The sequence below is a fragment of the Lactuca serriola genome, chromosome 6 (genome assembly GCF_051521515.1).
Source record: "Lactuca serriola cultivar US96UC23 chromosome 6, Lser_US96UC23_V15, whole genome shotgun sequence".
Taxonomy (NCBI): Eukaryota; Viridiplantae; Streptophyta; class Magnoliopsida; order Asterales; family Asteraceae; genus Lactuca; species Lactuca serriola.
The window spans coordinates 128002980-128030661 of record NC_136413.1 but is presented as its reverse complement, the minus strand read 5'-3'; the positions used below and the strand labels follow the sequence as shown (position 1 = coordinate 128030661).

Sequence of the window (27682 nt, the reverse complement as noted above, 5' to 3'; positions counted from 1 at the left end):
TCTTGGAAATTCAAGGGTTTTATGACATTAGCCCTTAAATTTCTTTGTCACTAAACATGTCACTAATTGGATAGAATTCTGTCGAATTTCATTGACAAATGAATCTATATATTAGTGACGAATGAGTCGTCACATATATAACGTCTATATACTAGTCACTATCTAGTAAGCACTTATATATTTTGGTCTTTAATTAGTTTAGTGAAGGATCTGTAATGTCCAAAAGTGACGACCAAAATATGGTCACTAAAACATTTAGTGACTACTTAGTTAATGTTAGTGACCACAACATTTTTGTCACTAATTAGCATTTTTCTTGTAGTGTATTCTTAAAGCTCATTTAAATAGTGTTAGTGTAAGGACTTTGTTTTCCTCTTGAAAGTTTCCCTGTAAAGAAAAGATTAGTAGCAAAACGTGGTGGCTAAGGATCGAGTTGGACTCGCTTCCTTTAAACAGATTCGCCGTCTGTTCCCAAGGTACAACAACCTTAACAGTGGTGTACTGCCGATTATATCACTAGCTTGAAAAAATCGTCGGAAGCAAGAGTACAAAGAAGAAGGAGAAAGAAGAGTATTTTCATTCGTGTGTTGAATAAGATGGTAAAGTTCTCCTTTTATACTTGAATCGTATAATGGAAATAAATCAATGATTGATTGAGCGTTTAATGCCAATAAATATCATTAATTATATAATTAATGCATCCGTTACATAATTAAAAAATAGGGACCAAAACTGTCACGTTTAGCAAAAACGAGGGTTGCTCGAGCCCATGTTTGGTCTACGAAATCCAATATTTGCATTCCCCTCTGCGCGTGGGTAGGAATTGTAGTGAAACCATAGACACAAACTTGTAAGCCTTACATACATTCAAGCTTATAAGTCTTGTTGAGTTTGGTCTTTCTACGAATGTGAGACTCATTCCCACATTCATCCTTTTTTGCTAAATTTATTCTCAAATACCCTCCTTTGAGTATCGATATCTCATTCACATATACTCCATTTTGGACATAATATATCGTTTCGAAGTCCTCGTGGAGGAGAACACAAACCCACTTAAAGTTAGTTATATATACAACATATGTATATAATTATATATGTCCAAAGTTAGTAAGAATATAATTTATACTAAATTTTCCAACAAATAGTAGAAATTGGTTGCCACCATGAAAACTCAAGACCTAAAAGCCACTTCTAGAAAAATGATTCCATAGCTTCACATTTGGTTATGAATCAATCTGATTTCTTTTAACAATAGTAGATACACACACAATATTACACTTACTGCCCTTTTCTTGTAGCTCATAGTTAAGTTTTAGGTATGCATTCCTTATAATAGGGTGGAGAATAATTTTACACGATAAAACCATAACAAATTCATCATATTTACATATAATTCTTTTAAAATCATAATTACGAGAACTTAGATGGGTCTAACCTCAATGCCTTGCACAATGAGCCCCTTAAGAAAAGCATCATTAGAAAACGTCAATCTACAATTCCATTTGGATTCCCATAGTTGTACTTCCATCCAGCCATCCATCCTTTGTTGTGGAAGACCTTTCTTTTTGGGACTATTCAATGTGTTGTGGCTATTGTGATAAGCCTTACTTTTAATAATTGGGATTTGAGGACAAAGTAAATAGATATACCATGAACAATACCAATCATTCACGACTATTGGAGACTCAAAAGCAGAATGGTTCTCTTGTACTTTGTAAACAAGGTAACCTGCAAATGTTCTCCAAGAGGTCTTCATTCTGGATGTACAGTTTAGCAAAAAGCTGCTAGGAGGATCATAAGCCACTTCTCCAAATCTACATAAAGATGGTGCGAGTTACTAATTTTTTTCATTAACACATTGTGTTTAATAGAAATGTTAGAATATGACAACATATTCGTGAAAAGGATTTAAATAGTTACAATGGTTACATGTACTATAAGAGTATCCACAATACATAGATTAATGGAATGGTTGAATGATGTAAAATGTCTAGTTGGCATTCAATGGGTTAAACTCAATCACAGAGAGATGCCACATTGGTGTTCGATGGATATGAACTTCGATGGCCAATGGAAAAAATGAAACTTTTTTAATATAAAAAGATTACCAAATAAGTGATTTGTTTACAAAAATATATTCCATTGAACTTTTGTAGAGTCATTGTGGAAATTAAATTGTATGAAAGGTAAATGATGATGTAGTATTTTTACTAAATTCTATAGAGTTCAATACACTGTGGATGTCTAAGTCGTCTCTTTATTTACACATTGATTTTTTTTTTATGAGTGGTGAAATTTTCTTAAAATATAGAAACTTAATGAATGCTTGCGACTTTCACAATATGTATGCCACTTGAATTTGCAAATGGGAAACCCAATTTCTGCCATGCACAGAGTTCCTAAAATCCTAGGTGGTTTGTAAACCAACCAGTGAAGGGTAAATTAGTAGTTTTCTAATCAGTTGTTAACAATCTTACAGGTCTCTGTTACCCAAAAATCTTTACCACATAGGCATGGCTACAAGAAAATAGGTTGGGAGATAGAGGAAAGAACCTTGATTCGGGTGAGGACTGCCATCTCCACTCTCCTTCTTGCAAACACGATCTTGGTGAGAGCATATGAAGTTTCTTCCCATTTTTTGTCATAGAAAACCACTGTCAACGATAAATGTGTAAGTAACTGTTTTGGAGTTCTGGAGTTCTCCCCTTTTATACAGGTAGAACCATGTAGACATGAGAAATATTTGATTAAGAATGTCTAAAAATGACGGGAATGAATCATTCATATAGGATATACCTCTTCACCATCATCAATTGGGAATCCTTTGCAAAAAATAGAGTAGAGTTCCTTCATTGTTGTCCATCGCATAATGTATTTGGAACTGTTGATTATTTCTTTATAATCACTAGGCAATTTTCGTTCCCAATATCTGTCTTCATAATCACTAGGAAACTTTTGTTTCCAATAATTTATGTCTGTAAGTGACATGGTTTGCATATCGACCTCCTCATCCTCTAGCACTTGATACTCCACCTACAAATTTACACTTTAGACTTCTATCGATTATGGAAGAAAACTCGTAATCTCTAGATGTGTCCTATTGAAAAATTTTCCCCACAAATTAAGTAGGTGAACCATAGGGGTTCTCTTAGATTAAGATATTCTTTTTTGCAACTCATCTATTTACTAAGAATGATTGAAACAATAAAAACCACATAAACAAAATGGTATAAAGGAAAAAACAGGAATTTGTCAGCTTACTCTCTCCACAGGCAGAAACTCAATGCCTTCTACTGCCAATGGAGCTCCACATTCAAACGTTATGTCAAAATCAATTCTTCTCTTGTCGATAGTAAAGTGATACAATTCAGCCATCAACCATCCATCTTTTCTTTCATCTACTAAGTACACAGTCGAAGATTTTGTCTCCCCAGCCAATATGTAATTGATGCCGAAATAGTTGTGAATTGGGTAGTCAAAATCGAACACAAGATTTACTGTATATGTGATATGTGGTGACAAAAATTGTGTTCTGACTTGTAGTTTGGATTTATAACAATATGGTATAGAGTAGTCCATATTAAATCTGCAGGAAGATGCAGCAAAAAATATGTTATTATATATACTTATCAAATTGTCTACAAAACTAGAAAAAAAATGGAGGACTAGCTAGCTAGTAATTAACCTTGATTTTCTTCGACAATAATTTTTGGGAGATGGAGGTTTAATAGGGATTAAACATCCTGCTGCCGATATCATTTCACAATGTTGTCCATTCTTATTCAACCAAAAACGCTGTCCATTAAAGATTTCGATCAAGTTAGTTAGACTGATGTAGTGAATGAGTGCATGCTAAGAAGAGAGATTTTCTTTGTTTTCGAAGTTATAGTGCACTTGTGTCAACATCTAAAAGTAAAGGCAAATCAAATACATGAGCGTTGGTTGTTAATAGAGATATCGATAGATGGATTTTAACGTGGATACTACCCTTAATTAAGGTATAAATAACAATTTATAAATCACATTTCCGCACAACCACGAAATAATTATATATAATAAAAATCTAAAGTTGTTGCTAGACATAGACATAGATATAATTACCGTTTTGCCCCCATTAACTAAAATTCCTTTGGAGAGAATCATCTTTAGTTTCTCTTCAGATGTGTAGACCACAGGAGTTGTCGCACTCTTAATCAACTCTTTATAGTCGATCTCTTGATACTCTATCGAAGGTTCTTCAGAAATCTCCTGCAACCTAAGCGCAATTTCAAGTTGTTCAACAACATGAGACATCTTTGGCCGTTGCTCACGATATTCCTGCAAACATTGATAGGCAATTCCTGAAAATGTTTCGAGTGACCTTGGATCCATGTCTTTCTTCATATCCTGAAAGATAATATCATCTAATTTCTTTTGCATGTAGCTTTGTTTCCACCTTTTCACAAAGCTCACAAAACTACCATTGTTATAATTAAAGGATAGTCTCCCAGACAGGACTTCAAATAAGACTACTCCAAAAGAGTATACGTCCGACTCTTTCGTTAGAGAATATGTATGCATATACAGAGGATCTATATACCCAGGGGTTCCTACAACATTGGTGGCAAGAAAGGTGTGCTTTTGATTAGCGGGTCCAATTTTCGAGAGTCCCATGTCAGATATTTTAGCGTTCCAGTTCTCATCAAGGAGAATGTTGGAACTTTTTATATCTCGATGGATAACTCTTTGATGTGTCTCTTTGGGTTCATGGAGGTAGCACAATCCTCTTGCAGCTCCAAGGCATATCTTGAGACGTTGCCTCCATGTGAGAGTAGTGCTACTTAAATGGCGATCAAGGCTTCCATTGGATGCGTGTTCATACACAAGGATTTTCTCACCATCCTCGTTGCAAAATCCCAAGAGAGAGATGAGGTTTTCGTGTGTATAACGGGAAAGCATCAGAATCTCTTTCAAGAACTCTGGATCTCCTTGCCCAAGTCTACGATCTAGACGCTTAAAAGCCACTACCTGTCGCCCCTTAGAGTGAGAGTATAATCCTTTGAACACCTCCCCAAATCCACCTTTACCGATAATGTTGCTATTATGAAAGTTGTTGGTAGCTGACTTTATCTGTTCTAGTTGGATTTTAAGATGCTGAAACTCCTCCAGGAAGGACTCCATATTTACAAACAATAACTGTACTTGATTATAAAGAAAAACAGAAAATAAAACTATAAGGCCAATAAGTTCTGTAAACGAAAAGTTGATCGAATGGTGTTTAGAGTTTAGGTTGAGAGAAAGAGAATTGAGATAGTGTTTGATATCACGACTTCTAACATTGCCTTGTATAACAAAATCGGAATTTCACCCATTTAAATTAATGTCCCAATAATTGAGAAATTGCTAGCTGGCCGCCATAACCCATTAGCTTTTAGGGGTATAATTTATAAAAGTTCTTTTGTCTTTTTTTGTCAATTATTTTCCTTATATCTGATAAATAACGATAACATATTTCTCAAATATCCTTCTATTTCCACTTAAAGAAAGTGTTTATACCTTTTTAGCTTATGAGTTTATTGGAAAGAAAAAAAAAAATATCATCCGATTAGGCTTGCGGGAGTTGTGTCAAGCCCCTCCCCGGGTGCCCTAAGGCTTGTCAAAAACCACCCACAGACATGCTCCAAGGGGGCTCGCTCAAGGCTAGGGTGGCAATTTATGACACGACATGGTAAAAATCAAATTGGAGTGATAGAAATTTGAATTCGTGTTTGTGTTCGTGACAAGTCTAAAAAACATGATGTCATGTCATATTTTTGTTACATAAAACTTTGTCGTGACAAACAACACAACACGATCGGCTGATTTGCCACCCCTGCTAACGACACTCGCCGGTTAAGAGAGAGAGAGAGAGAGAGAGAGAGAGAGAGAGAGAGAGAGAGAGAGAGAGAGAGAGAGCTTTTTTTTTTTACCATTTGACCATTTTCCAACACATTCAAACTACCATTTTTTGTTAAAAAATAAAAAATAAAAGAATAAGTAGCTTTGTTTTTTTTTATAAAATTCAAATATTCAATCTTTCTTGCGACCACAATAAATATCATGGTTCTAAAAAGCGCGTCATGGCGCACCTCAAGGTTTGCCATGGTGCAAGTCGTGACCCAGCCTTTACGAAAACATCCAAGACGGGTTTGTTAAGCGTGACGCCCAAATAACGTGCCAAGGCGCGTCTTATCACGTTATGATGACTTTTTTTTAAGGTGCGGTTTTTTTTGTTTTTTTTTCTAATCGATCCTAAAATAATTGAGTTTTTGTTAACTTCTTGATACAAAATATTATTAGAACATTCTAAGAACTTGATATATTTGATAAAATTCAATAATTATATCATATATATATATATATATATATATATATATATATATATATTTATATAAAATAGTTGCGCCTTGAAAAATGTCATGGCTCGCCATGACTTAACTTTGACATTGACGCTAAACCCATGCCTCATGTTATTTAGAATATTGATAAATACACACTTAAACCTCAGTATTTCATTACAAACAATATCATTATTTCTCTCAAAACATTTCTCAATTTTTCAAACATCACATGTCTTCACCTAATCAAATATAAACCTCAAAAAAGAAATAAGAAAAAATCTTCTTACTCCAACAACACCTTTTCAACAAGTCTTTTATCATCGATTTGTTATCGACTTTCATTCGACCAACCAATCTATTCATCGATTTGTTATCGACTTTCATTCGACCAACCAATCTATTCACCTCAAGTTATCATTTTTCGACCATAGCTTTATATTTTTATTCACTTCCTCATCAATATCCTTCTCAATCCCAATTCATGAAAATGCTCCAACCTCAAACAAAATTCCAATCCTAAACCATACCATATTTCTAGTCTGTACTCGATCCAAATCTCGAATCGGAGCCTTTTGAGTAATTCATTTTAGACAAAAGTGCAAAAAGTTTCATATAGTATGCATTTTTCTTAGGTTTAGTCCAAACTTTGACTTTTTTGGTTTCATGGTCCTTTTGGCCATGTTTCTATGTGGAAACGGTCCCTTCAAAAATTGAAATGCCTAAATTGCCCTCTTGATATATTTTTGTTTTGTTTTTTTCTATATAATTTAATGTCTTATTAATAATAATAATAATAAAATACGGTCCACACGTCATTCTCTCTCTCTCTCTCTCTCTCTCTCTATATATATATATATATATATATATATATATATATATATATATATATATATATATATATATATATATATAAACAAACAAGATATATCTTTTCTTAGGATTTTTGTCAAACACCTTGTGTGCAAGATTCGAAACTCCAGTTCAACATGTAATTTATTTGTAGTAGTTTCCAATTTCTAATATACAACCCAAACTAATGACAAATTTTCCTTTGTAACCTAGACTCTTAAAGATTCCTAGAAAATTGGACACTAAGATCGTTGTTATCTATAAATAGCGGTAGTTGTTGTTGGCCTTAATTTTAATTCAAGAATATCTTGTAAATTCGTGCTTGAATCATCACCCAATACATGCCTTTACTTCTTCATCCATCATCTATGACATCCCCAAATTCACGGCCAAAAAATACCGGTTTCATTTATGCTTTTAAAATAGAGTAAATTACACGAATGGTCACTATGGTTTAGGGTAATTTGCATGTTTGGTCCCTAACTTATTTTTTTAACTCGGAAGGTCCCTACAGTTTGTTTTTGTTACACGTTTGGTCCATGTCTTACCTAAAAAAAAAACAAATACTATTTTGCCATTGATTTTTTAATTTATTTAAATAAACACACCCCGAACTCCATTCCCCTCACCTTACCTTACCTATCCCACCATTTTTCCCTATTTAAATAATAGTTTTTTTTAGATAAGATAGAGACCAAGTGCATAACAAAAACAAAAAGTAGGGACCAAACGCGTAACAAAAACAAACAGTAGGGACTTTCCGAGATAAAAAAAATTAGTTTGGGACCAAACGCATAATTTACCCCAAACATAAGGATCATTCATGTAATTTACTCTTTAAAATAATTTCAGAGTAAATCCATTGATTTAAAAGAGTTGCGGAATTTGTCCCCAAAACAATACATGATAAAATAATGTTTATCAAAGCATTTCTTAAAGAAATGTATTTTCATTATATATCAAAACTCGGGATGTCATGTTCCGATATAGACACAAAATCATAAACAATAAAACATAGACCTTACACAGTTATATACAACTACTGGTCTATAAACAAAAACATCTTCACAATTTCTCCAACTTATGCTCTCGTGCCACTACCTGTAATACAAAGAAACTGAGTGGGTCAGGCTTGGGAGCCTGGTGAGCATATAGGGTTTTCAACCCACAATAAATAGTTATATTTAATTTCACCAACCAACAATAACCCGATTACCCATTCCCGTTATCCTCACTTTACGTCCCTATGACAACAACTATTACAAGGGACCTAATCTAGGATTTTCATCAGGACGGACACTACTGTAAAGGGGTTTCCTCAACAATGAATGTCTTAAGGCAACCATGAGGGGGATAGAATACAACAAATGAACACCCAAGTTCACTACACCTACAGGTTATGAGCCTGCCAGCGTTCCACTGAACTGTCTAGAAAAGTCTGTGGTTGTCATCCATATTCTGTTGGATGACTAGATCACAATCACATCGAGGCCTCTCATCATTTTTATTTCATCACACATCACTATCTACGCATATTCTACCCAACATATTTGTAGATAACATATACTTGTTTATATACAGCTTAAAACCTATATAACATATTCATTCAATACTCATACCACATAACAAATAATATATAGTCACACATCACGTATTTCATAGAATATAATTCATATATTTGTATTATCAGAAAGCAACTACACACTTACTCATATCATATATTTAATACATTCATCAATACTTGTATTAACATCGTGTATGTGAAAGGGACTATGCACTGACTTGATAAGATGATTATCGGAAAACACTATGGCTCTAAAAGCAGCAACTCTTCGATGAATCCGGGATATCTTCACACACCAGGCTTCTCGCGGGCAAAGCTTCGGCTCGGAAACTCTTTTCTTCTCGACATCTCCAGAGCTTGGGGACTTTCTTCGAGTGTCGGGATGATATCGGGGCTTTGGGGTATAACTTGCACGTATATCGAGAGAATAAGGGAGAGAGAGAGAGAGAAGAATTTGAGCAACTAAACTCGGCTGACCTTGTGTTCCATTTATAAGGGATGAACCCTGGATTTATGTTGGGCGTAAGTCTTTGTAAGATGGGCGTACGCGTTCGTCGACATGTACGTTGGGCGTACACCCAGTACGTTGGGTGTACTAAATGGATTGGATCGATGCGTCACAACTTCAGACCTGAGACACTCGAGTGATGGAGTAGGGTGACGTGGCCCAACTCAGCCCATGAAGCATGAGTACGCTGGGCGTACTCCTGTACATTGGGCGTATTCCACATTTCCAAACTTCTAAAATTCATATCTTTCACATACGAGCTCCGTTTTGACGTTCTTTATATCCACGCGTAGGTGAGACTATGCTCTACAACTCTTGTTTAGACTCCGTTGGCTAATTTGGATTTAACTTTTATTATATTATTTTTAGTAGGCCGGAAAAGGAAAACTCTGTTAGAAATTCAGAACTTCTTCATCCAATGTCCGTTTTCGTCTATCTTTTCACCGTTGGACTGCTATCGACGAGATATTTGATTCTCATTTAGATTGTTTAGTCCTAATATCACTCGATCTCTTATTCGAACATTTGGCTGCATACTGCTAAATCGAAACTTCGAAAAATCATAACTTGTAACGACCGAAAAATTCCAACCAATTTAAACTTTTCAAAAACAACCCAATTTCATTAAATTATTACAAAAAGGTTTTCAATACAATTAAATTAAAGTATTTCCAGAATCACATCACAACATAAACATGAGGAGCGGTACGATCACGCCTTCGCCTTGCCACGGTCTCCTGAAGAACCTGAAAAATATTAAACCACAACTGTAAGCCCGAAAGCTTAGTGAGATATCCCCAAAATACCAACCACATATACCATACACGCATAACATGCCATAACATATCCGATCACAGAACATCCATGCACTTCGGGTCTACTGTGTGACTGGTTCACCGCACCGGCCAACAGTCCACCTGGTCCACCCTCCGAGTCTAGCCATATACATCGAGTCTGCAGTGTGATTGGTCCGCCTGCACCGGGCCTTCAATCCACCTGGTCCACTCTCCGAGTCTAGCCATATACATCGAGTCTGCAGTGTGATTGGTCCGCCCGCACCGGGCCTTCAATCCACCTGGTCCACTCTCTGAGTCTACAGTATGACTGGTCCACCCGCACCAGGCCTTCAGTCGGCCTGGTCCACTCTCCGAGCCTCGGCACGTCTGGTCCGCCCTCTTGGGGCCTACAGCCTATCCGGACCGCTCGCTGGGCCTTCGGGATAACCGGTCTGCCCTGGGTATCTTGGCCTACAGCACAAAGCAGGACCCGCCTCAACTCAACTCCAGTCCAAACAGCCATGTGCACATAAACATACAATCATATAACAATTCACAGTCAACAAACCGATCAAACAGATCACATAACATATCATCATCCTAACCAGGATACCGACCTAACCAGTCACTAGCATAGCATCACCCTACATCTCAGGATACCGACCTCAACCAGGTCTCTAACATATACCATCCTAGCTACTAGGATGCAACATATCAAAGCAATATCATAACAACAAACACCCGGATCTCAATCAGATAAAGGGCCGGCCTTGGTGCCTTAGACCCTATTGATATAGTGAGGATAACTCACCTCGCAACTGCCGACTGAACAGATAAACCCAAGCTACTCCAACCACTGATACGATCTCCAACACTGGCCAACACCAAGACACTGAACTCAAAACAATATTCAACAATTACCAAAATGCCCCTGGAAAATAACTGGTCAACCCTTGGCCAAAGCCAACCCCTGACTGACTCTACTCGTCGAGTCATCCCAATGACTCGCCGAGTCCACATACACATAATCTCCCCCATCCGCGACTTAACTCGCCGAGTCACCCCAAGACTCGCCGAGTCCAGCAACTCTGAGTCCTTTCTCACTCGACTCACCGAGTCATCCCTAGACTCACCGAGTCACAGCTCAACCAAAAGAAACTTGGACCTCACGACCAGACTCGCCGAGTCCAAGAACAGACTTGTCGAGTCTAAGGCTATCTTCAACCTACTCGCCGAGTTGTTCTTCCAACTCACCGAGTTCCAGACCATCTTCAAGCAACTCGCCGAGTACACCTTTGTGACTCGCCGAGTGCCTCTAGATCTCATCCCAAACAGAACCTTCCAGGCCATGCAATTGATCCAAAACGTAGATCTAGTCTCCTACAACCCATCCATCACGTAAAGTGGCAAACTTTACGTGAATCCAAAGAGATCTAGGCATTTTACACTTTAGGGCTAGGGTTTGGGACATGATGGCTTCACTAATCACTCAAGAACAAGGACTTTAACGCACTTTAGACCTCCTCCACTCCAGATCTGAGGTAGCAACCTCAGATGTACTCTTCAACTCAAGATACCACAAGCTAAACCTCCCACACATTCCAAGAATAATGAATCTAGAAGAGTAACAGCCCAAGAACGAGATAATACCTCAAAAGGAAGCCCCAACATCAATGAAATCCGAATCTAAGCAAAGCCCCTTGCTCCAAGCCTCCTAACTCTCCAAAATCTTCCTCTAATTCTCTTCTCCAAGGCTCAATTGCACTCAAAACCTTCACAATCGCGTTTCTAGGGTTTTCTGGACTTCAAGGGAAGGTAAGGAGGCTGGGGAGAGGATATAATGTCCTTTATATAGGGCTCATCCTCCGAAATTAGGGTTTTCACCACTCAGCGCCAACTCGCTGAGTCCAACCGCCGACTCGCCGAGTCGGCCTCTTAACATGCGACCAAAATCGTGACCCTACTCGCTGAGTCCACTCGTGGACTCGCCGAGTCCACTCGTGGACTCGCCGAGTTGCCCTTTCCAATTTACTCTTTTAGCCCTTCAACTTTACTCTTGATATTCCGGGATGTTACATAACTTCCTCATATGAAATCAGATTTAGATGTTCTTTTCATGCATGCTCTCGGTTTAACGAACTCTAAGACTTTTGTTTAGACCGCTAAGATAAAAATTGTTGTATCATAAATTCATTATTTACGTCACTCAGTGTCGTACTGGTTCTGTTGCGAAACTTCGACAAGTCATAACTTCTTCGTTATAACTCGGATTTCGGCATTCTTTATATATTCGGAATCCTTGTTAAGATCACTACCTCTTTATGTATCGATATCGGTTTTATCTAACATTTTATTTTCACGCTTATTTTTATTCTTAATTCATTTAAGTCACACAATTAAGCATAAAACACATACTACTCAAATAATACATTCTTATTATTTCAAAATGAGTTACAAATGTTAACCTAGACTATTACATCAACATTAATGCCTAGCCGAGAAACACGGGCGTTACATCATCTTAAACAGTTATCATGCCGGTTTGTTTCTGATCATCTCACTTCATACCTTGAATTAAAATTAGGTTCTTAACGTGTGTAAACGCTGCTAGTCAAAAGAAAATGTTATGGGTGGATGTCGATAGAGACGTAAAGTAGAGAATGGTTAGAGGCTGATTATAGAAGCACTATGAAAATTGATAGAACAAAAAAAGACTTTCACGTGTATAAATTATCTTCAGAGTATAACAAAAGTGTAGATAATTATATTTTTGGACACTTTGAGAAAAACAAAAGAACTTTCAGGAAAATAGGGGAATGAAGAATGAATTGGATTCATGTAGTGATTAAAGAACAAAGAACCATTTAGAATCAGCTTTTGGGAACAAAAAAACCTAGATAAACTCAAAGAAAAAACATATTACTTTGCAATAGAGCTAGGAATCAGACTTGTTTCACAAAGCAAAAGCTTTAACCTACATGTGGGTGTCTTTGAATTTAGTAGTGATTTAGCTAAACAAAAACCACACCAGGTTGCATTACAACAATGTTTAAGAGAAAGATACATAAGTTTTTCATAATTTTCGACTTGATACCAGAGATAATGTGATGAAGTTCGAATGGATTTGAGAGAGAGAGAGAGAGAGAGAGAGAGAGAGAGAGAGAGAGATGAAGTTTGAATGGCTTTCAATGTGTGTGTGAGAGAGAGAGAGAGAGAGAAAGAGGTCCAAATTTATATTTAATAATTATTATTATTTTAAAATGTGAAAGAAAAGTGAAAATTAAATTCTTTAAGGATATAATAGTCTTTTTCGTTTGGACAGGGATGAAAACTGTAAGTAAACTAACTTAAAATGACCACCAACCCAAAAAAATCAAAGTTTAGACTACACCTCATAAAAAATACATAGGAACATTTTTGCAAATTTGTCTACGATTTTATTAAAAAGAAATTGATGGCTTACTTTTTGGTAAACAACCATGCATTAAAACTTATGTTCCTAGACTTTTATTATGAAAAAGTAATTCAGCCATTTTTGCAACCGAAAAAAAAAAAAAAAAAAACCCTTCGATTAAACCATTCAACTTTGTGTTATACGGTAATTTATATGTTTTTATATATAATTTGTCATTTTAATATAGTTTAACATGTAATTTATCAATTTTATATTATGTGGCATTTGTACTTATATACTACATAAGTTGGATATGCATTTAATGAAGTAATACATACAAAATATTCAAAATAATACGAATCAAATCACAATAAAATTTTATCCAACAAAAATATTAAAATCATAATGATGTTAAACAAAAATATGATAAATAAGTATTCATCCTACTCTAATTGCATATCATCACTTGAAAAAGTTAGATATGCATTTAAAGTAAATTGTTTTCATGGATTATATAACTAATATTTTAAGACACTTCATTCTTCATTTGGAGGACACGGGTACAATTTGAAGGATGGTGTCTTTTTGATGATTTTATAGGTAGTAAAAATTTATTCGATCTTTTCACTTTTGACCTTTAGAGATAATCGTTTGGTTGAGCTTAAAGAACGTATCAGATTCGGTTAAAAGTTTAGTAACCATAAAAGTAACATTAGGTTTTATTCATTTGCCCTTAATGGAATACTTCTTTTACATGTCAATGATTTTCTATTTCCATAAATAAAATAGACTTTTTAGATAGACGTAGCAGGTAACCAGGCAACAAGTTGTACTGCTAACGCTTTTTAGATGATAAAACTAATTTTTTAATAACTACACCCATGGATCTTGGGTCATAACATTAGTTGAAGACAACTCACTAAGAACTCATCCAATTTGTTTGCACCATCATTTTGTGAATCATCTTCTGAAGGCACAATGTATAAATCCTCCGATATGGATAAATAAGTTCTAATGAAAGTGTCATCCACTACAAATGTTTCAGCTTGTTAGAACAAGGAATACCTATGATTGGCATAAAATAACCGGTGAAAGGAGTCACTAAAATTGGAAATAAATCAAAAATCGATGTCCTACAGAATATAAACATATATTTTTTTAAAATATTAAAGTTTTTTTTATTTTTTTTATTTTTTTTTTATTTTTTTTCATATTGCACTTCTATCTCCTTTAATGAAAAAATAAGATACATGGTACAAAAGCTCTTTAAAACTAGGCACATTACTCATATTTAAATTCTCTCACTTGCAAGTTTCACTTTAATCTTGTTGAATTCATGCCTTATTGCAAAACATATTGATGTGTTTAAATATAGTCTTAAATTTTTAAAAAGGAATACAAGTGGGCTATTACACTACTAGGCAAGTGCACCCAATCGTATAGTAGTATAGTTGAGGTAAAACCGGATTATCGAACTCTATGGGAACGATATTGAATCAATATTAGATGATTTAATTATTAGTTGAACTAAGTAGTAAATTGAATTGAGGAAATTTTATTATGAGACTGATATTGCCATATTTATACACATTTTAGACAATATTTTAATACATTTTGCTTAATATTTTGGTTATTTCCATAGATAAGTGGTACTTATAAGATTAAAAGTGTATTTTGCAGCTAAAATGAGCATTCTTGAAGAACAATTACTAAAAGCGACAAGTGATAGATTTTGGACGCTTGGAGATTTAAAGAAAAGAAAACCCACGAAAAAAAGCTGAAGACATGTCGTTGACTTCATTTACACGACGTGGCGTGGACAATTCTAGAAAATGAGTACACGGAAAGTCGAATACCTTGATGGATAAGGATTCATCCAAATTCACGACGTGGAGTCCTAGTCCATGATGTGCAGTTCAGAATCTCAAAAAGTATATATATCCTTGGTGATTTACAACTTGGAGAGGTTGGTTGGACATAATATAGTTTCCAGGGTCGTTTTTCAGAGGAAAAAGAAGGCAGACAGCAAGGAAGAAGAAGAAGAAGAAGATTTACTCTATTCTTAGTTTCGTACAATACTATGTCTTTAATCATGAAGTGTACTTATTTGATTGCTTCTATGAGTAGCTAAATCTAGCTGGTTCTGTTAGCTAGATGAAGCTGGAACTCATGGTCTGGTTATGCTAGTATGGATTTTCTAGTTGGTTAATGGCTTGTGTTTGATTGTTTATACCTAGCATGCTTAATTTGATATTAGATTGCTTTAATTAATATTTTGTGTAGTTTAGTGACCATTAATCTACATGAATTTGATTACCTAGTAATTTAGTGACCATTAGAGTATTAGAGTTAAGATCGAACTAATCTTAGATATGTAATTTAAAGTAGTGAATTTGGATGTGTTGGAGAACACATATTGTGACCATAATTGTGTTTGTTAACTAAATCTTACATAACTCCAATCCAATCTAATAATTGATTTTGTGTTAAATTATGTATGACCATGTATAGCTCTACATGAATTAATTCAATATTAGTAAATTTAGAATTCAATTGCTAATAATACATTAATTTGTAACCAAAGAGAATTTTCATAATTAATAGCTAAACCATAGAGGGAAAGTCGATTCGAACTAACAGAAGTGTTTTTAATATTTGGTTGAATAGTTGTTGAGAATTGAAGTTTTTCTAAACTTACAAAATTAGATAAAAACCCTTTTACTTTTGCTTAGAATTTTAGGTTAATTTAATAGTGAGTAGGTTAAATAAATAATCTCGTTCCTTGAGATCGATACCCGACTTCTGTGCTATACTTTTTGTGAAAGGGTACACTGCCCTAGGCTGAATAGCTAGTAGAATAGTAAGTAAAACGCAAACGGAGAATCGAATCAAGCGAAAAAACTAACGAGAAAACAAAAAATTGAGTACATGAATAATAAAGAAATACTTTCATTTAGACTTAAGTCCCCTTACAATTATGGTTGATTAATATTAAGTAGAAGGAATATTAGTTATGGTTCAATGATTCCTAAGTTGATTACATCCCTTAGTTCGTTCATTAATCCTAATGATACAGCCATCCCTAAATCATGCTATAATTTCATAATATGTAGAACTTAATCTCAATGGAGGTAATAATTAACTCATGCACAAAATGGTCATTTAATGAAAATTCTCTTTACTAAACCAACCCAAAGATTTGGTCCATCACTAATCAAAATTATCAATGGTCACGAACAACTATGATTCAAGCATAAACAATATGTCCCTCTAAAAGTTGCAAACTTAGCAATAAGCTACAAGTTAACTTTAACACATATGGATCTTTGATTAAGAAAACATAATAAATTAAACACTTAAGCAAGGAGATTCTCGAGTGTGTTCACTCAAATCTATGGGGTCCGTCTCATGTGAAGTGTCATGGTGGATGTCAATACTTTGTGATTTATATCGATGATTACTCAAGGAAGACCTAGGTGTATTTTCTAAAGACAAAGGATGAATATGAAGTGTTTGGGCGGTTCAAGGAGTGAAAGCCGATGGTTGAGAATTAGACTAGGAACCATGTCAGGTCACTCAGAATAAAAAATGGGTTGGAGTTCTGCTCTGTTTCGTTTGACAACTTCTACAAAATAGAAGGTACAGTGAGGCATCACACTGTACGACTAACACCACAATGGAGTGGAGTGGCAGAACGGATGAACCGAACACTAGTGGAGCATGCTCAGTGCATACGATTATCTGCTGATTTATCGGAGCAATTCTGCGCGTAAGCTGTCAACACTTCTTGTCATTTGGCAAATAGATCTCAATCAAATGCAATTGAGTTTAAGACTCCTCAAGAGGTGTGGTCTAGGAAACCCTCTAACAACACTGGTTTAAGAATGTTTAGATGCTCTGCTTATGCTCATGGGAATGATGGTAAACCGAAGCGTAGGGAAATGAAGTGCATATTTCTAGGATATGCATCTGGAGGGAAAGGACATCATCTGAGGTGTATAGAAGAACAAACTCCAAAAGTCTTTATTAGCAGAGATGTGACCTTTGAATCTGTTATGTGTAACTAGAGAAGAGGTGGTACAAGTGTTGCGGGGAATGATCAGGATGCTATCCAGAAGGTGCAATTTGAAACAAAAACCCCACACAATTATGTGACAAATGAGGAACAACAGTGTGGCATGGAACAAAATAGATATGAGGAATCCCTTATTCAACCTAGGGAAGAAGTGTCTGGTGATGTTGGTGCTAGGAAAAACAACGTGAAGAAGCTTCTAGAGAATGAGTTTGTGATAAACGATTTAGGAGTTGAAAATAAGATAACAAGGATGGAGATTCAGACTTATAGAAGAGCAGGATGGTTATACATTTCTCATTACTTTGAGAAAGTCTTACAGTCGTTCGATTGTGATCAGTCTAGACTTGTTGGTTCTTCTTTGGTGGTTTGAGGTAATATGGGAAAAGCTTATTGGGATGTGGTCAAGTGGATCTTGTGACACTGGAAGGGAACGCTTGATGTTTTTTTTGGTGTATGATGCAAATGCACAACATATGGACTTGGTTGGATTGATATACTTGGGCCATGAAAGTGGTCTGGAGATAAGAAGATCATTAGAGGTTGGTCTTGTTCAAAATCTTCTTTTAAAGGTGGAGAAACCTATCATGCTCTATGATAGGTTATGCTTTCAAAATTTTGGTGCCAAGGAGAATCTGGAAGATATGGTCACAAGGTCATTGCCCAAAGAGAAGTTAAAGCTCTTCTTGGACATGTTGATGCTTGAAGGAGGTAAGCCCATTCAGAGCTTAATAGCAGGAAGGGAGAGGAAGTTTTTGTTTCAGGTGGAGTTCAAAGGATGCTCAAGTCAAGGTGGAGATTGTTAAATGTGACTCGAGCATTTGGATCATGTTCATGGATCATTTGGAGTACTTGGAACTCAATGGAGCACTTGGGTTTCATGGAGCATATGACAAAGGAATGTATCATTTGACCAAGGAACGAATCAAGTGCCAAACAAACGGATCGTACAGAAGGGGGTTTGGAGTATCTTGAAGAGGTTTGGAGCACTTGGGAGTGATATAGAGCAACAAGGGGACCTTGTTGCGCCATATGCTAAAGGGATGGGCCAAAAAATATGTTGTTGCACCAAGGGAATTCCCTCTTGTGCCATTATGCAACCTCTTGCGCTATGAGGGGTTCCTCTTGTGCCATGACGATTCCTCTTGCGGCATGGGGTACTCCTATTGATCCATGGAGTATGCTCTTAAGCCATGCACGGGCTTGTTGTGCCATGTATGTTCCTGTTGTCCCAAGGTGGTGTTGTTGCTCCAATCTTGATGTTCTTGTGCCACACTTGAACCCTGTTGTGCCATCCATACACTTGTTGCACCATCTTGGTGCCAGTTGGTCCATCTTGGTCCTTAATGAGCCAAGTATGCTATAAAGTCCTCTATGATGCTCAACATCGTCAAGGATGCTCAAAATATGGTATTACTAAAGGATTACACCCTGTTGTGCCACCATGATGGATGTTGGGCCATTAGTGTTCATGATGCGCCACTTGTACACCATGATGATTCACTATGGCACAAGGTGAACCATCATGTTTGTTGCTGATACAAGACATGGAAGAATGTTCTAGAAGATGTTGCATAGTGAAATATGATTGGCTGTCACCATTCATGGACCTATGGGTCAATGGACTTGGCCCATTAGGGTTTTAGGTCTGATCCCTCAAGTATAGATAGGGATGTATGCAGGGTCATCTGAAGAGTCTAGTGTCTTGTATCTTGTATCCTTAGTGAGTAGGACGAATCTCTTGTGAATTGTACTTATAACCTCTATTTTAGAACTCTAAAATAAAGAATATTACCCTCCTGCATGTGGACGTAGTTCACCTTAACCGAACCACGTAAATACTATGTCTTTGTGTACTTATAGTATTGTTTTTTATTCGCATTACTTCCAAGAAAAGGGTCATCAGAACTTGGCAAGTGGCATCAAGCTTGTTTTGATTCTTGACAAGTATCGCCTGTTATCCCTAGAGCTACGGTTGGTGTTCTGTTGATTAAAGATGGAATCTCACAAGTTCGATTTGGAGAAGTTCAATGGTTCGAATGATTTCATTTTGTGAAAAGTGAAGATAAAGGATCTTCTGGTTTAACAAGGATGTGTAGTGGCACTGGAAGAAGAAGCGAAACTACCGAAGGACATGGCCGCTGAAAGGAAGGTGGATATTCTTGAAAATGTGCATAGCGCTATTCTTTTGAGTTTGATAGATGAAGTACTGTGAGACGTTGTGGATTAAACGAGTGTTGATGAGCTTTGGGAGAAATTTTATGAAAAGTATTTGAACAATTCTTTGATAAACATCTTATACCAGAAGAAACATTTTATACCTTTAGGATGTTGGGAAGTACGCACATGAAGGAGCTTCTGGACAACTACAATAGGATCATCTTGGACTTACAAGGTGTGAATGTAAAGATTGAATGTGACTCAAGCATTTGGATCATGTTCATGGATTGTTTGGAGCACTTGGAACTCAATCGAGCACTTGGGGGTTCATGGAGCATATGGCAAAGGAATGGATCATCTAACAAGGAATTGGTCAAGTGCCAAAGGAACGGATCGTATAGAATGGGGTTTGGAGCATCTTGAAGTGGTTTGGAGCACTTGGGAGTGATATGGAGCAATAAGGGGACCTTTTTGCTATTGGGAAATATATGCATCAAATACTCTCAATAACTAGGCAGCGGAAGAGTCGAAACAACAAAACGATTTACCTAAGTGTACATGCACCCTATGGATCTATGGCTTCATACTATTACTTCTACCCTATGAAATCCAAAAATACAAGGAAGAACACTAACCTCTTTAGTAGCTAATGATCTTCGAGCTTGACTCCTTGTGCGTGCCACCTTGTTTGGGTGATGAGGATCCAAACTAGAATCCCCCTCTTGGTTCACACCCAATGAACTCAAAAGAGTAGAAAAAAATATTAAACTAGGAGGGATGAACTAAAAGAAAGTTCTTCCACAATTAGGGAGAAAGAAGGTGACGAATACTCAAGCCAAAATGAGCAAGGAGGAATGAATCCCTATGCCCCTATTTATAGCCTTGGATACCTCCTAGGGTTTTATCCTTCCACCCATGTGGGATGGGATAGGCTATGAACGAAATTCCCTTTATCCAAAGGGAATTTTCATCCAACCCCCTTCATTCTAGGGTTCTGGAATGTTCCCTGATTAACCAATTATTGATTAACTCACATTCAACCCTTCTATTAATTAAACTGTTAATTAATTCCCAAATTGTTTTCTAATTAGTTTGTAATTAATTATTAAACCATAATAAGTAATAAACTAATTACTCCTATTATTTGTTCTACTCAATTTTGAGTCTTGGACCCTACTATTATTAGAAGTATCACCAACTAGTTAATGACCTTGGACACACTTCCAACAGTTTTTCCGTATGTTGAAGGGATGGGAAAAGAAGGATGTTTTTGCGCCAAGGGCGTTCCTTCGTGTGCCATTATGCACCCTCTTGCACCATGAGGGGTTCCTCTTGTGCCATGATGATCCCTCTTGAGGCATGGGGTACTCATGTTGATCCATGGAGTATGCTCTCGCGCCATGCATGGACTTGTTGTGCCATGTATTCTCAGGTTGTGCCAAGGTGGTGTTTTTGCTCCAATCTTTATTTTCTTGTGCCACACTTGAAACCTTTTGCGACTTCTTGGTGCAAGTTGAACTATCTTGGTCCTTGATGAGCCAAGTATGCTATGAAGTCCTATATGATTCTCAAGATCATTCAAGGATGCTCAGAAGATGGTATTGCTCAAGGATTACACCATGTTGTTCCACCATTCTGGATGTTTGTGTTGGATATAGTGTCTAAGTCCATAGCATTATTTGGTATGTACTTGACCCGACCCGGCATGGTCCATTTGGGTTGCATGACATTGCAATAGTTGGATAGACAAAATGAGAGAAAGTACACTTGTGATTATTAATATATTATTAGTTCTAATATATTAATAATAGTATTATTTTATTAGTATTGATCAAGTATTAATCTAGTATTAATTTGGTGATCAAAGTGAGACTAATTAAATATATAGGGTTGATTATGACAATCATCAATTCTTTTATGGTGGATTAATGATCCATGGTTTATGGGTTTGGTTATAACCATATGGAGCTCCATGGATAGTCCATGGGAGTTACAAACCCATGGGTCATGAGAAATGAAGAGTCATGACAATTAGGGTTTACATTTGTAACTCCTAATTATGACACACTATAAAAGAAACCCTATAGCATGCAAAATCGGCACTAGACTATTACTAGTGAGGGCATAACCGATTTTGAGTGCTAGAAGTATTCTCTCAAGTTATTCCAAGTTTTGTAGTGTTGTGTGAAGCATTTGAGGCACAACATTTGGGGTGCTAGGCTAACAAAGTCTTGAAGGAATCCAAGCAACAACAAGGTATGTATTTCTTCTAGTTTTTATGTTTTATGTAATCCCCATGCCATGCTAGTTAGGAAATAACCTTGATGCAAAACTGTTAGGAAGTGTTAGAATGCTCAAATCTCATCAGTGGTATCAGAGCCTAGGATTGTATTCTATATACTTGATGCAAAACTGTTTGAAAATCGAAAAATCTGCTCACTGACGACTGGACTCGCCGAGTTCATGGGGAGGACTCATCGAGTCCATGAACAATTTCACCCTACTCGTCGAGTAGGATAATGCACTCGACGAGTAGGAGCGTGCTGGGCAGCTTTTCGTATTTTGTTGCTGGAAATGGATTAAAATCATTATCCCAATCTGTTTTGGACTTGTAAAATCTGTTTTTCAAAATGATAATGATTATGTTAACCCATTTTTGCATGACTTTCATGAATTTTCAAGTATTGTATATGTTTATATGATTTCTTGAAATTGCTTGACATGAATTTGTGTCCTTATGAGTTTTTAGAAGATCATAGGAATTATGTGTAACCTCCATGTATGTTTAATTCATGATCTTAATGGCAATGATGGTGTCCATAACTTGTCCTCAAGTTATGTATAACCAAAAGTCACTTCTTTAAATTGTGATTAAAGAACTAAAGAGGTTTCATAAAATGAAGAGTCTTCATTTTTATGAACCATTAAAACTCATAAGTTACAAATTCAAGAGACTTGGAATAGTTTCAATTCATGTCCTTAAGTTTTGGAATTTGAAAAGTCTTACACTCTAATACTTTAATTCCAAATTAATTTTTTTAAAGTTAAAAAAAAAAATTCAAACTTTATGGACTTCATTAAATTAATTAAAGTGTTTAATTAAAAGAGTTACTAATTCCATAAAGAGATGGTTTAAGTTTAATTAAATTAAGAGTATAGTTTAATTAATAGATTAAACCACCAAGTATTTTAAATATTTAAAATACACCCTTATACTATTATTATAATTTTAATTATATAGATATGTATAAGAATATGTCATTCTTACCGTTAGTAGGCTACATTCACGAAGCCGGTCTATAAGGGGGGTATAAGGTTGTTGCCTATAAAATGGTGACTTAATGGGTGTCCACTCTCACCCACCGCTTCCTTGATCGGTGGAGGGTCGTTAGCCGAACGGGTAGGATATGACTTTAAATACTCATTAAAAGTATAATGAATTATAAAGTAACTATACATTATAAATTCCCAATCTTAGTTACTTTAGGAAAATGTGAAATTGGTGCTAGCACATAAAATTACACTTTGTACCTTACTAAGTCGTTAGTGGAGCGTGTGTGGTTAACCGGCACACTAACATGGACTAGTAAGAGTGGCAAAGGGTAACTTGACTTTATTATAGATCGGTGGAGCGTGTGTGGTTAACCGGCACATTGATTAGGTAATACTGTTGAGGGTACCAAGTCAATTTGTATGGTTATTCACACCTTTTTTGTGATCCTCGGCATCCCAGTCACAAACTTAAGATGGCAAAATCGAGATTCAAACATGCCATTGAAAGTTCAATGTATCTTAAAAGATCTAGGAGTTTCAAATCCAATTAAAACTTAATTATATTTTTTTTTCATGGTGGAAATTGGTAAATCGTCATTTAATTACCTTTAACTATTTTATAATTTGGATTACGGCATCCTTCTTTCAGTTATAAATAGGTTATTGGGTCCTAGCCTTAATATTTCATATTGGGTGTTATATTAAGGACTTTAAATCAACTGACTTGAATTTCTCCCATTATAGATGTCTAGTTTAGACAGCTATGGTCTTCCCAAATCTTTAGGAAGAAGCTTCCTAATGAAGATGATATCCCAAATGGCAACCAAGGTGAAAGATCAATCCCTTTGTTGTGCATTAGTGGGACTAGAAGTCATACTTCACTTTTGTCCACCTCCTCCAATAAATCTCCCTATCCCACAAGTTTCAAGACCTGATAAGTTCTAAGTCACTCAATCCCTATTGGAAAACCAAGTCTATATATGCTTAGGTCTTGGAGATTAAGTCACATATTGACAAACCGGGAGAGTCGGGTGTCGAAGTCTCAAGGTAGCTGGCTGTTGGCTTGGTCACTCCCTGATGACAGATCACGACATAACCCTTAATGATCTTACCTATTTGCTTGATGATGCTGAATCAAAAATGATTTGGAGCATTGGTAAAGCAAAATTTGATTGGAAGATCAACTTCCCAAACTTCCATGGACATTGACAATGGTAACATTAGAAGTCCAGAAAATCTTTCTCTTCCCAATTGAAAGGGATTGGCCATAGTCAACTCGGTTGACCAAATGGTAAAGAGAAAGGCTAGGTCTGTGATAGTCCCGTGTACCGTTTCCAAAGAGTCGATATGTTTCTATTGCCCAAGGAAGGGCATTGGTTGCGAAGCTGCCAAATTTACCTAAAAGTCCATAAGGATAGTAAAGTCAAATGTTTGACTCTACTTCAGGTAAAGTCCATTGTCTAACTCTATTAAGTTTCTATTCTGAGATTCTTATTGCATGATGTGATTGGGTCACAGGTTGATGTTTTAAGAATCAAAGAAATGTGAAGAAACTTAAAGGAAGTATATGCTGATTCTGATCATGAAGAGGGATTTTGATCGCATGGTTCGGTGATCAAAATTTTGAGCTATTATTTAAGAGTTGAGACATATTGCTTAGGAATAGATAACAACAAGGTTTTCATATGGGTTGTAAGGATACGTTTTCCGCAAAGTTTTAAAATAAAAGAAAAATGGTTTTGATTTTATTTATTTTAAGTATCCTTACAATGGCATTTGTGAAAAAGGTTGTTGCTTATATGTTTCCATTGATAAACAATATTGGTAAATGGATTTGATTCTTTCATTAGTGGTAGTGTCATAATTTACCAAATAAGGAGAGATTCTCATCACCCAAGTTTCAGTTGGATAGAAACTTGGAATCATGCAACTTGTATTATATGATGAATGAGAAGTTTTCATCTTTGGGAAATTAAGATTAATTCCTTGTTCACATTCGCATGTGAGTCAAGCGAAGGACTAAGATATTGGGTACACTTGTTTGTGTGCTGGTCAGGTCCACCGTAAAGGTTGATAATATTATTCATTATGATTTACTAAAGTTTAGTAAATATGGTTTTACTTACAAGTTTAAGTATAATTCTGGATCATTGAAGAGTTTCAATGACAGACAGAATGAGTAAGAAGAATCAAATAAGGCAGAAAGATAAAAGCTTCTCCAATCCGAAGAGATGGGAGAGTACTTGAGTATTTTGTTTTATGATTATCTTAGTGATTATGAAACCACATCACAATTGATCCTCTAAGGACACCTTCGTTCATTTGTTTGGCTAAGGAGAGAAATCGTGAGTTGTTGAAATGGTTAAATGAAAAGATAAATCATACATCAAAATCAAATCTTAGAGTCATACTCCAAGATTGAGCCATTGAGTGACATAATCGTTAGAAAGTTTACAACACTTATCAAATGTAGAGTAAGATGTGTCCTACTCTTGTACATTTCAGGTTGGTTAGCTGTGATGTTTTGGATAAAACAAAGACCAAATAAGTCCAATTATGGGAAGTGTTTAACTTGATAAGAATCTGCACTAATTATTGAATATTTGTTTTGTCAAGGAATGGTTCTTGACAAAGAGAATGATATATGTCAAGAGGTCAGTGAGAGTCTTAAAAAGATCTTAAGATAGGTTCAAGAACTAATCAAGAGATTTCTTAATCACTAGCCCACGATTTGAGGTTTGTAACCTATCGTGTTGACATATTCTGTGCTCATCCCAGTTAAGGTTAGCTTTGCATTGGAGTTCTAAGAGTTCTCGACTGTTTACATCACAACCTGGAAGCAATGGTAAGCCCTTGTGCTGCCGGGTGGCAAGAAATTAAGATTGCACAAGTTCAGTCCATATGAATTTGGAAGTGTCACTAACCTAGTCCTGTGATTATGGTTTTGACAAAATTCACATGGAAAAGAACACATACACCATAAAATCTAAGTGTCATAAGGTTTCTCTTCGATTTATGAAAATGATGGTAAGGAAACGCTTCCACTAAGAAGGTTTTAAGTAGATAGCGGTTGTGATATTTGCATTCTCATATAGTTAGTGGAGCGTGTGTGGTTAACCGGCACACTAACTAGTGAGAATTGCAAAAAGGTCTAGACAAACATGTGAGCTATCTAAGGAAAGGTGTATGTTTTTGATAAATTCTTATCAAAGCAATCTAGTATCAGAAATATGAACTTTGGTAAGAAAATCAATAAAGTATTGATTTCTAGAAGTCCAGTTGATTTCTGAGTACATGTCAAAGCTAGTGGGAGCATAAAGTGTTATGTTGGTAATCATTATGCTAGTGGGAGCATGATGATTATGTTAATTATTGCAAGTTAGCAATGTTAATTATAGAAAACAAAAGTTTCAATTTGCTTTGAAAAGTTGTTTTGCTATAATTAAGGGAGAGGATTTTATACTTCACTCCAATTCTACAAGCTTAGATTGATATTTAATCTACTTTAGTCAAGAATATATATGAATGTTATGCTGGAATGGTTCAACATAAGAAAATTCTATATATGTTAGCTTAGTTTGAGAATTTAATCTACTTTAGTCAAGAATATATATGAATGTTATGTTGGAATGGTTCAACATAAGGAAATTCTATATATGTTGCGTTCTCATAATTCGATTATGAGTACGGCATCCCTCTTCATAGTTCGAATTATGAAAACATGGCAAATAAAAATTTTATAGCATAAATCATGCCCCATATGCTTTGGGTATAGGTTTGATTACATGTGCTATAATATTCATTCATTCTATATTTTCCAAATGCCTAGGGCATTAAGAAGGGAAAAAGGAATAGAACTGTAAATGAATAAAATGATTAAGCAAATTGTCGAGGACAATCTGAGGTTTACCAAAGATTGGTTGCTCATGGACAATTAGAAGTATAGAGTAAGGACCATATTGACATATTTTGAAAAGAGGTAACTCTTGTTCAGAAGTGATGGTCAAAATGGTAATATGGAATTGTCTCCATAGGTGGAAGTTATTCTTTGAATCTGTGTAAGATTAAAGAACTTAATGCTAAGAAGGATGTTCAAAGGAATCTACCTTGAATTTGAGACTTCATTTCCATGGAATTGTTTTCCATTGGAATGTTTTGTAATGTCTGTTGCCAAGTCTTTGTGACTTCTGTGCATAGTCATTACAAGGGGATCATTGCATATAAGTTTACAATCTAACAGATTACAATAAATGGCAAGAGTTTGGTATTCTTGCATTTACAACAAGGATTGGAATTGTGAAATGAGCATCATTGGAATATTGTCACTTGATCTATTTCAAAAAGAGAGGACCATATGTAAACATAGTATGCATACTTGGAGTATGGCATAATTGTTGTTTGGAAAACCATAGTGTAAGCATGGGACAACTAATGTTTTAATTCAAGCATAAAGTTGATTAATCGAAACATAAATAATGAGTAATCAATATGGTGCTTAAATAAAAGGTGTTTTATTTACACTCAAAGTGTTGGGGCCATATAAGATTAGTATTATTCTTGTGTTTCACTTTGCATGTTTTGACTTCCAGAATAATTATGTTATGGTATATATCATATTATTCAAACCATCCACAGTCAGTCATATGTTGGAAGTAGATATGAATAAGACTGTCATGAATTTGACTTGTATGATTTGTCTAAAGTGCTTTAGACAATTCAATGGTTGC

The 27682-nt window shown here is 35.8% G+C and overlaps 1 protein-coding gene across 1 annotated transcript; it reads right to left on the bottom strand.

The window, feature by feature from the left end:
- Nucleotides 1–1218: 1218 nt before the first annotated feature.
- LOC145056795 (uncharacterized) lies at nt 1219–5334 on the bottom strand. Its single transcript, XM_079004516.1, has 6 exons — nt 4102–5334; nt 3686–3795; nt 3262–3586; nt 2797–3033; nt 2554–2654; nt 1219–1814 (listed from the first exon to the last, which is right to left on the bottom strand). Exons 1-6 carry the CDS (start codon nt 5158–5160, stop codon nt 1421–1423), a joined length of 2226 nt encoding a protein of 741 aa, XP_078860642.1. The 5' UTR covers nt 5161–5334; the 3' UTR covers nt 1219–1420.
- Nucleotides 5335–27682: the final 22348 nt, after the last annotated feature.